Source organism: Meriones unguiculatus, chromosome 15 (genome assembly GCF_030254825.1).
Source record: "Meriones unguiculatus strain TT.TT164.6M chromosome 15, Bangor_MerUng_6.1, whole genome shotgun sequence".
Classification (NCBI taxonomy): domain Eukaryota; kingdom Metazoa; phylum Chordata; class Mammalia; order Rodentia; family Muridae; genus Meriones; species Meriones unguiculatus.
In genome coordinates, this window is record NC_083362.1 from 66017460 (window position 1) to 66028737 (window position 11278).

Genomic DNA, 11278 nt, shown 5'->3' on the forward strand with positions numbered 1-11278 from the left:
TATGTGAGAGGTAAGTACAGTCTGACTCATGATAATGGGGAACCATGCTTCATGATTTGCTTCTGTGAACATAATAAATCTGCATGTCATCTCAATTTGTGAATTCCTACTATCAGGGTTTAGTGAACTTTAGTGAACACTCCTTTCAGCCTTACAAAGTCTTAATAGTTCTTGCCTTTGTGACTTTGTACAAACTGCAAAGCATTAGTTTATTTTCTCATCTCCTCCACATTTAGCAAACCTGCATCCATCTAGACCCCGCCTTCCAATATATTTCTGGAATGTTACCATTCCACCCAATTGATTTGATCCCCAAGTAACAAATTGTTCTAAAACTCAGTGTCTGAAAGCCTAGCCTCCAAAAGCCCAGGATATGAAAGCAGAGTATCTGTTCCTGGGATTGCACTCAAGGTAAAATGCCTGGGACTGTTCACCCCACTTCTAGAAAGGCAACAGAGCTGTTTCAGGCAGAAGGTCTCTGTTGATGACTACTTCCACATCAAGACTTCTGTCGTATAATCATATGTTAAAGTGCTTACATCAGATTTACACTGACATTTATAGGTTTTTAAAGATTTACTTATTATTTTATGTGCATTGTATACCTACACTTCTGCCTGCAGAGGCCAGAAGAGGGCATCGGATCTCCTAGAAATGGAGTTTCCAATGGTTTGTGAGCTTTACTAGTTTTCAACTTTGACTATTTACAGTCAACTCTCCCAAAACTAGATTTTACAAATAAAACTTCAGTAGAGTGGATTTAATTCTTTATCAAGACTTAGGTACTCCAGTTTTTAAACAGTTTTAACTCTAGAAGTTTTATTTTTATGAAAATTATTTCTGTCTGCTGTTTCCTTCATGTAGTAATTTAAAGAACATTAAAGTAGTTAAAACTGGATCTAAGTCTTCAGGTAATACATGCCATTGACTAACTTCAAATGATTGAGATTGCTGGTGTGTAGACAAGGCTATTCCAGACCTCACCACCTTTGTTATTTTTCATTTTTTTGTGCACTGTGTTCCAACTGCCCATACCATCCCTAAAGGATTGCTTTAAGCCAGGTCCCCAATATAAAAACATCAAGGGTTAAAGTATTCACCAATAGTTAAAGTGAACTTCTATTACCTCACCTTCTCTTCTTCCTAAATATGACTGCCCACTGTTCACCGGATGTTGACCAATTGGAAACCAAAACGTTCACACTTGTAGAGCTTTGATCAAATTGGTATGGCTCAGCAGTTAAATTCTTCTGGATGTCCTAAATTCAATTCCCAGCACCCACATGGTGGCTCACAACCATCTATAACTATAGTCCCATGGGATCCAATTCCCTCTTCTGATGTGCAAATGTACATACAGACAAAACACTCATATACATACAATACATAAGTAAATATATATATATACATATATATATATATATCTTTAAAAGAATTAGGAATAACAGTAGATTAAAGGAAAATAGAGTTCTTAAGAGAAAAATACAACAAAAATGATTTTTCTTCCCTTCAAGTTTTTGGGCCTGGATCCTGCATCCAAGTATTCATCTTCTTATTATGTTCATTGAAACGTAACTTAAAAACAGCAAGTTTCCTATACTGAAATTTGTAATCCTTTCAAAGCCTACGTGGTAAAAGTTTGGTCCCCAGCCCACTGTCCTCCTAGGAGAAAGTGCAACCTTTATTACTTGTGGCCTAGTTAGAGGTTGTCAGTCGTTGGGGATGAGCCCTTGAGGGGATTCTGGTTCACAATTGACTCTCTCTTATGTCCTAAGCATGAAATGAACAGGCTTTGTGCTTTTATATACCCTGCCATAATGTATTACTGCCTTACCATGGGCTCAAGAGCAATGGCTGTGCGTGATCATGAACTGAAATATTGAAAACAAAACAAAACAACAACAACAACAAAAAAAAACCCTGAAAACTGTTATGAACCCAAATGTATTTCTCAAGGTTCTCTATGAGAACAGAACATCATACGAATCTATCTATATATAGAGAGCAGGGGATTATTAGAGTGGCTGACAGGCTCGTCCAGCTAGTCCAGCTAGTCCAGCAATGGCGGCCTACAAACAGAAGGTCCAAGAACCCAAAAGTGCTCAATCCACAAGGCCAGATGTCTCATTTTGTCTTCAGCATATGCTGAAATCCTGAAGAAGTAGGCTCTTATTCCAGTGAAGGTATCGACTTGCCAGCAAGAGCTACAGCAAGCAAAGAGAGGACGTTTCCTTCCTTCTTCCATGTTCTTTATATAGGCTGCCAGCAGAAGTTATGGTCCAGATTGAAGGTGGATCTTCCAATTTAAAATAATTTGATTAAGGAAAAAAAAAACCTCACAGATGTGCCTAGTCATTTGGGTTTTGGTTAATTCCAGATGTATTCAAGTTGACATCCAAGAATAGCCACCACACCAAGTAAACCTTTCATTGTTTTGAAGTGATTATACTGTCAGAACCTCAGAAAGAAGAACACAAACATAACTCTTGAGGTCTATGTAGGTCTATTAGTGGGAAAAGTTGCTTGAGACCTTACAGGTTTTTTAAATTTGAAAACCATGTTTTAGTTGTTTTTGCTGGGAGCCTCTGTGCATTACTTTAGTTTTACTAAGCTTGAGGTTACTGTTAATCCCACAAGATGTCAGGAGAAAGACCACTGACCCAAATCACCATTAATTAAAGAAAGCAATTTATTAATGCAAACTCTTTTTCTGTGTACATTGGCTGTCTCCTCCTAAAGGTGGGATTAAGGAGATCAGCATTAGACAGGAAAAATGGTCTTTTAAGTCTAGGAGTAGGGGGTTTCCAAATGAAGTATTTGACAGGCAAATAGGCAGGTTTACAAAAGCAGAGCACAGGCACAACAAGTTGGTCATAATAACCTCCTAAAACAAAGATATGATTGCAAAGTGGTCATAACAAGATAGTCTTAACAACAGGCGGTCATAATAACCTATTCAAACAAAGGCATGGTTATCATTTCCTAGAAGAGGCAGTAGAGAACCATTTGTAGTTAGGGTTACAGGTGGGGGATAGCCCGAAACAGAGATTTAATCATAAACAGATATGAAACTAGTTTATTTTTACTATGTCTTTCAAGCCCAAGATGGAAGCAGGTTGGTTCATCAGTTACATCAAACAGATTTAGGTTAATCCTCCCAGTAAATGAAATATTGCAGAAAAAGAAAATTCCCTGTAATTTCTTTAAATCCACTTATCTGATGGCCCACGGATTTTCAATACTTTTAATACCAACTGGATCTATTTTTATAGAATTTGCTTCAAGCACATATCTATTTGAAGCCCTTTTGTAAGTTTGAACATTCAGACTCTCCATCTTGAAGAGTTAATCTAAGAAGCTCAAACTGAGCTGCAGAATTCTAGTGCTGAAGATTCTCTCACTAGGCAGTAACATGTCTTGGTCTGTATTTCAAGAAGAGAGATACTAGTTTTCTTTGGAGGCCAATTACAATAGCCAGAAAGAAGCCGGAGATACCTGCCGTGAAAATAAATTGAAAAACAATTTAGTAACCAGAACAAGCTGTTTCTGAAAGCAGGCACAATTAAAGATCCAGGAGTCTAATCTGGGTGTCTGCAGGGGCATTGTTGCCTTAGAATGGTACCTCTAAGGGTCAAGATGTTAATCACAAAACTAAAAGCACTGAGGCAGAGACACTTCCCTTTGAGACTTCAGGCCTTCCATTTATTTATTTATTTTTTTAGGAAAGCTGAAAACATTGTTTTTTTTTTTTTTTTTTTTAAACACTCATAATTTCACTGTTAATATTTTGACACAACCCCCCTCCAAGTCTTTCCCCATAGTTAAAAAAAAGGTGGTTGTTTTAAGATACAAGTTTCAATTTTGGTTAAGTTATACACACTTCTAAACATAGGGCTTTTGAGAACCAGACTTTTTTGGAAAAGGGTGGGGTGAAATCTTGAACTTCGTAAACATTTACTCAGTAGTAGCTGGATTGATGTTCTGTGACTTTATTTTTATTTATTTTACAACGTATTCATTATATATCCCGGTTAAAGCTCCCTCCCTCAGCTCTTCCCAGTCCCTTCCTCCCTCTCTCTCCCCCACTATTTCTTTCCCCCAGTCCCCTGAAAGAAGGAGTTCTCATTTGCCATCTGCCCATGGCTTATCAAGTCTCATTACGAGTGCCTGGATCCTCTTCCTCCGTGGTCTGGCAAGGTCACACTGCCAGGGACAAGTGATTTTAAGGCTGAATGTAAACAAGAAATGTTTTCCCTTTTGAGAATTAAAAAAAAAAAAAAAAAAAAATTATTACGTTTTCAGTATTCTGCCTGCATGCCAGAAGAGGGCACCAGATCTCAGTATAGATGGTTGTGAGCCACCATGTGGTAGCTGAGAATTGAACTCAGAACCTCCAGAGCTCTTAGCCATCTCTCCAACCCTCCTTTTCAGAATTTAAGGGTTTTCTTTAAACCGAAAGTAAAACTAACTTTTACTTTACTTCAATGAGAAATAAATACAAATGAGACTGAAAGGGCGACCCAACTTCTTTCCACTAATTTCGGCACTCACAGTCGCAGACCGTGCAGACACAAGCACTTACGCATGCGCAGCTCTCTCGTGTGTCCTCTAATTCTCAGCCCTCCCTCTGCTGCACAGTTCCGGGGGAACTGTGTTCCGGATACACCGGTCCGGCTGACCTTCTTCCGCCCTCCATTGCCCGGTTCCTACCATGGCTTCTGCTGTGTTCCGGCTGCTGCAGCAGGGCTCCGGCCGCCTTTTGGCTCCGGCCGCCCCGACGCTGGCTCCTCCGGTTCGGGGAGTGAAGAAGGGATTCCGTGCCGCCTTCCGCTTCCAGAAGGAGCTGGAGCGCTGGCGCCTGCTGCGTTGCCCGCCGCCGCCTGTGCGACGGTAGGCGTCTCTCCGTAGACGAGCGGCCGAGGTGGCCGTGAGGATTTTGGGCTGCAGCTACCTGCCAGCAGCAGCGGTGGGGACGTGGCCGCACGTGGCCCGAGACAGGGTAAAAGGACAACAGAGGCCGTGCTGTCCCCTGCAGAATCTCACTAGCCGAAAATGGACAAGTGGGACCTGCTAGAGGCTGACCGCTTGGGATTTGGAATCGGCCCAAGTTTGTTTCTGTCCTGTGTCAGGGTTGGTTGTCCAACCTGAAATTGTTTGGGCACCTTTAAGAGGGGTAGGAGCCCTATAGTATTGCGAACCAGGGCAGAAGAATTCAATTCCCTGTAGAACTGTGTGTCCACTGTCCAGAGTAAGAGGGGGAAAGTTTAGTTGTTGTTGTTTTTAATCTAATTAATCTGTTGCTGACTGGTAACAAAATCATCAACAACAAAGAAACCACAAGTTTTTATAAAGTGCATCGTGCTTATGTGTAATCCTGTACGTTGCATTTTCTGTTTACTGTGTCTTTGTGAACAAAGATACACGTAATTGGACTTCATTCTTACCGTTGCACTGACATTTGGCCTCCTCCACATTGTTAGTACACCCCAAGAAGCGGGAACTGTCCGTAGTTAATTCTTTGGGAACTTATTCCTGATATGAAATTTTGATTATCACTTTAATATTGCTGTCCAGGAGAATATTGATCCCGTTTACACTTAATACCGGTGATGCACTAATACGCCTTCTGTTACAAATTTTTTTTTGTCATGATAAGCAAAAATAAGAACTCGTGCCTTAATTTACATTTCCTCGCTTATTGGACAGGTGTGCATTTTAAGATTTATGAATTAAAATTGGAAAAAACTATGGATTACAAATGTAGATTTATGAGTTTCAACCTAGATTGTGGTTGTTTTTTTTGTTTGTTTGTTTTGTTTTGTTTTCACTTAAAAGGGTTTTATTCTGGCATTATCTTTCTCCAGGAAAAGACATTTTAATTCTTGGAATTGTGTTTTTTATTCACCAGTTGTCCCTTGTGTCTGCCAGGCAGGCACTCTGTTACTGAATTAGAACAACTTCAACCCTCACCTATGGTTATGAAATTTTAACATGCCCATAATACTGATACTAGCCTATGTAGCTGGTACTTTAAGGGGACATTTCTGAACTTTAAATAAATTGGATACAAACTAAATATAATATACTTTTAGTTGGTGGCCTGACACTACATAGCTATAATTTGATCATATTTAGGTAGAAAGTATAATTTCATTGTGAAAGCAGAAAGAAGGAACTTAACCTAGAACAATATCCTGATCTGATATAAACCATCTCTTTAATATGGCAGTTAAGCCAAAGGGGGAAAAAAATTAATCCTAACCCTATATGGAGAATGTAACAAAGGACTGCCAGTGTCCATCTGCATTAGTTTTTGTATTTAAACTGTTAGACCCTGACATTAAGAGAAACACTTTATTTTGTTCTTTTATGTAAGTTCCTTTATAATAATAAAGTTTGAGCACAGTTATACATGGTAACATGCTATTCTCCTTACTATCTCTACATCCTCAGCTCAGAGAAGCCAAACTGGGATTACCATGCAGAAGTACAAGCCTTTGGATCTCGGTTACAAGAAACCTTTTCGTTGGACCTTCTCAAAACTGCCTTTGTCAATAGCTGCTATATTAAAAGTGAAGAGGCAAAACGTGATAAACTTGGGGTAGAGAAAGAAGCTGTTCTTCTGAATATTAAGGACAATCAAGAACTGTTTGAGCAAGGGCTGTCTTTTTCACATAAGTGTCTCACAAAATGTCTTGAAGATGAGTTCCCAGAATTGCCCACAGAAGGCACTGAAGGTGTAGTTAACTTTCTTACTGGTGAGGCAGTTGTCTGTCACGTGGCTCGGAACTTGGCGGTGGAGCAGCTGACCCTCAGTGCGGAATTTCCTGTCCCACCACCCGTATTACATCGGACTTTCTTTGCAGTGATTGGAGCCCTGCTACAAAGCAGTGGACCAGAAAGAGCTGCACTTTTCATCAGGGTGGGTAACTGTTACACTTGTTCAAACATGCTCAGTGTGGACAGAAGGAAAAATTTCTGTTTCTCATTCATTCTTTTGATATAGCTTTGTAGAACTGCCGCCCCCCCCAAACGACAAAGACTTAAACTATTTTTATGGTAATTTTGTTGTAATTATTTCAGTTTTATTTATTTATATTTATTATGGTGCAATATTCTGTCTGCGTTATGTGCCTGTATATCAGAAGAGGGCCCAATTATAGATGGTTGGGAGCCACTATGTGGTTGCTGGGAATTGAACTCAGGAACTCTGGAAGAGCAGACAATGCTCTTAACCTCTGAGCCATCTCTCCAGCCCAATTTCAGGTTGGTTTTTTTTTTTTTTTGTTGTTGTTGTTGTTTTTCTTTTGCGGATACCATGAAAAGCAAATAATAAATGCTTGGTTACAAGTTCTGAAGATTTATTTTTTTAAGCTTTTAGGTTTGTTTGTTTGTTTTTTAAAAGGAAAAGTTTATTTTTAAATCAAGGTCTAAAAAGGGATGTTGTCCCCCATGATGGAAAGCTGTGGCCTATGGGTGTGTCCTTAGTAAATAGACAGACACATGCTTGTCTTCTACTTTGAATTTCAGTAATTTGGTAATTGAATTGTAAGGTAGGAGTTTATCTTCCATATAATTTTGATATGTTATATTGCTTTGTATTGTTTCCTCGGGTTTAAAATTGAAAAAACTTAAATTTGTAATAAAAAGTTAAAAACACAAACAAACAACAGCCTATGGGGACATGAGGGTTTAAATCAGGTAGAGTGTTTGCCTGCCTTGCGTGTGTGAACCCCAAGGGGAGAAGATCAAACTGAAATTCCAAAGCCTAAAGGTGAAAATGCTCGATAATCTTAACTTTTGTAACCAACGCTTTGGTGCAGAAGATTTCAGATTTTGGAGGATTTCAGATTTTCAGCCTATAGATGATTACCATGTCCATTTGCCATTCATTTCCTATCAGTTTTTATGGTAAAGAAATGGATTTTGAATTCTGGTTGTAATATTCTTTGTTCTATTCTGATTTAAATGTGTAAATGTTATGCACAGGACTTTTTAGTAACGCAAATGACCGGGAAAGAGCTCTTCGAGATGTGGACCGTCATAAACCCCATGGGACTGCTCGTAGAGGAGCTAAAGAAGAGAAATATTCCAGCTCCCGAGCCGAGACTCACCAGGCAGTCCGGAAGCACAACTGCTTTGCCTCTGTACTTCGTCGGCTTATACTGGTTAGTAAAGACTTACTCTTCACTTCTGAACTTTGATTGGAAGCCTTCAGGATAGACTTCCAGTTTTCAAGTGTTACTTCTAACAGCATTAAAATTGTCTCTCTGAGCTGGCCATGGTTGGTGCATGCCTTTAATCCTAGCTGATCTCTGTAGGTTTGAGGCAAGACTTGCCTATAGCCAGGCCAGCCAGAGCTACACAGTGAGACCCTGGGGTGAGAGGGAGTTCAGTGGGCTCATCTCTAATTATCTGAAGCAACCCCCCCCCCCGAGATTAGTGGAAGACAAGTTTGTCTTTTGCTAATGCTAACTTTTGAAGAGTTTATGTGTGTGAGTGCTCACCTGTATGTCTGTCTGCACCACATGCATGTGGAGGCTACAAGAAAGTGACAGTTCTGGAACTGGAGTTAGAGATGGTTGTTAGCTGCCGTGTTGGTGCTAGGAACCAAACCTGGGCTCTCCACAAGATAACAGTTTATTTCTATCTGGTAGAAGTTCTACCTTAATTTATTCTTGGCAGAGCTTCAATTGAGCCTCAGAGTGAGTGGAAGAAAGGAGCTTTGATATTTTACTAAAGTGTCCATTTAGAGCCTTTTAGTCTTTTTAGAAATGGACCTGACTGAAACTGATTTCAGGTTTTAAGAGTAAAGTGGTAGAGAGGTGGAGCTCAGTGCTAGAATGCTTTTCTAACAGAGAGAGAGAGTGTGTGTGTGTTCAGTTAGAGGACTAGTTGTGAACACTGAGTAGCATAAGATAACTAGATTAAGTTTTCTGCAAAATTTTTTCAATCTTTGTATGAAGATTTTCTAATCTAAGGAACTTGTCATGTAAACCTAGCTGGTTCAGACTCAGAGATCTGCCTCCCTTTGCCTTCCAAATGCTGGTATAAAGGAGTGCACCACCACACCCAGCTTTAATCTCTGAATTCCTGATCCTTTTGTCACTTTGTGCTTTGACTTGGAAAATACTGGGCCTCCTAGGTTTTTATATTTATAGAGAATGGAAAGGAAAGTAGTGGAATGGAATCACATACTCTGTCTTTCTGTCACTGAGGACCACTGTCGGTTTTCTTTCTAGTGATAAAAAGCTGATTGGAGAAGGACCTGGGGAAACAATACTAGTTGCAGAGGAAGAAGCTGCGCGAGTAGCACTTAGGAAACTCTATGGATTCACTGAGAACAGACGGCCCTGGGACTATTCCAAGCCCAAAGAGAGCGCGAGAGCAGAGAAAACCAGCATTGCCAACTAGACAGCTCACGTCTGTGAGAAAAGCAGTGAGACAGTGTCACAGGCATTCCTGGGTGAACAGCATTCGTGGGAGGAACATGCCTCATTGTCCTCACTGTGTTCCTACAATTAAACAACAGTTTATCAGATGACGGGCATTTGTTTCATTTTTTTTGTTTCTCACATATTGGTTTATTATTGTGTATAATTTGTATACCTAGGTGTATTTATTCCCCTCCAGCTTTAGAGTACAATCAGGTGCCAGGTCTGGGGACCACTGTAGCACTAAGTGTCTGCCTCTTCTAGGATCCAGGTGAGTGCTTTTGGGCTTGAAGTTGATTTTGGCATGTGGAGCCCTAGAAGAGCAAAAGAGTAATGAGATCAGATTTTTCTTTGCCTACTGCCCTCCTTGCCTATGCATCATGAGCTAGCTGCCTCTACCCAAGGTAGTAAATCCTGCTGGCTGGCCGTTTTCCTCGGTCTAGTGTGTTATCAGTAGTCCAGGTTGTTGTTTGGACTGGCTCTTTCCTGGTTCTAGTGTTCACTAATGAAATAAAAACCCACCCTGATCGCAAAGTTCTAAAAAATTTTACTTAAAACAATAAAAAAGTCCAAAATAACCTGTAGGGAGCAGCAGGCCACATGAGGGGAGACACTTGGAGGTCATGATTATTGCTTGGGGTTTCCCATTAAGGGGCCCAAGAGAAGGAGGAGCTGACTTGCTAAGGGGCGTGCTTGGGCATATTGTATGGAGAGGGGTGGGTATACACAGTACATAGGTAAAGGGGCTAGACATCGAAGTGCACTATTAGGAGAGAAAGTTCTTCATGACCCACCTAAGTGGAGTCCCAGGATGCCTTTCTATCTCGTGTCCAGTAAGTTCCTGGGTCTGGTTTCCCTGGCGGGATTTTAATGTGCCAATGTGCCCCTGTTGTCTTAATTCACTCCCAATAAATTATACAGTGGTGACTTCTGTTCACAGGAATAAACTTCTGTGTTCTTGGAGGTGCCAGAGGGATGGTGCCATTCATGTGTCCACACAGGAGTACAGTCATACTCCATCCTCAAAATGGAGCCAAAATCTGATGGTGAAATAGTCTCTCGGGAGCTGGAGAGATGGCTCTGCAGTTAAGCGCACTTACTGCTCTTGTAGAGGACCCACACTGGGTTTCCAGCACCCACGTAGTGGCTCGCAACCTTCTGAAACTCCAATTCCAGGGGGTCTGACACCCTCTTCCGGCCTCCTTGAGCAGTGCATCATGTGCACATGCGCATGTCTTCATACATGAGTGAATAAATCTTTTGAAACAATCGAGTCTCTCAAGACCTGGCAGGCTTTGCAACTTTTACGCAGTAAGAGTGGGGTAGTTTACAGCAAGACCCCTGCTTCATCACCAGCTTCCGGGCCCATCTCTAGCAGTACAAGGTTTGTGTGAGAAAATCTGAGAGGTGAGGAGGGAAGGAAATAATAGCTTTCAAGTGCTCTAGAGGAAAGGAAGGGAGGAAGGTTGAAGTTTTGGTGCTTTGTTGGAGACCACGGAGGGAAATCCATTTCCACCTGACAAAGTCTAGTAGCTTTAGAACCTTGTGTTTTAATCTGCCCTGTTACTTCTGGAATCAGTCTGTGTGGAGACATGACTTTCTGAACTGCCCTAAATGTCTATCAGGGAACTCTCCAAGGACAAAGAGACCATATTTCCCATTCCTGACCCTTTTGCCCCCTTAAGAGTTAATTCAAAAGGGCCTGTTAATGATGTGGACTGGAAGATATGCCTCAGGAAAACTGTTCCTGACACTAGAAAATACAGTATCTAGCAACTTAGGCATGAAGGTCAGCATAGTGGTCTAATTAGGCAACCGTCTGTGAGAGTACTTTTCTCCACAGC

At 40.9% G+C, this 11278-nt stretch overlaps 1 protein-coding gene across 1 annotated transcript; it reads left to right on the top strand.

Moving 5' to 3' along the window:
* The first annotated feature begins 4606 nt into the window (after window positions 1-4606).
* Window positions 4607-9541, top strand: Mrpl44 (mitochondrial ribosomal protein L44). The gene is made up of 4 exons (XM_021644491.2): window positions 4607-4890; window positions 6454-6922; window positions 7990-8168; window positions 9243-9541. Exons 1-4 carry the CDS (start codon window positions 4712-4714, stop codon window positions 9412-9414), a joined length of 999 nt encoding a protein of 332 aa, XP_021500166.1. The 5' UTR covers window positions 4607-4711; the 3' UTR covers window positions 9415-9541.
* The last annotated feature ends 1737 nt before the right edge of the window (window positions 9542-11278 follow it).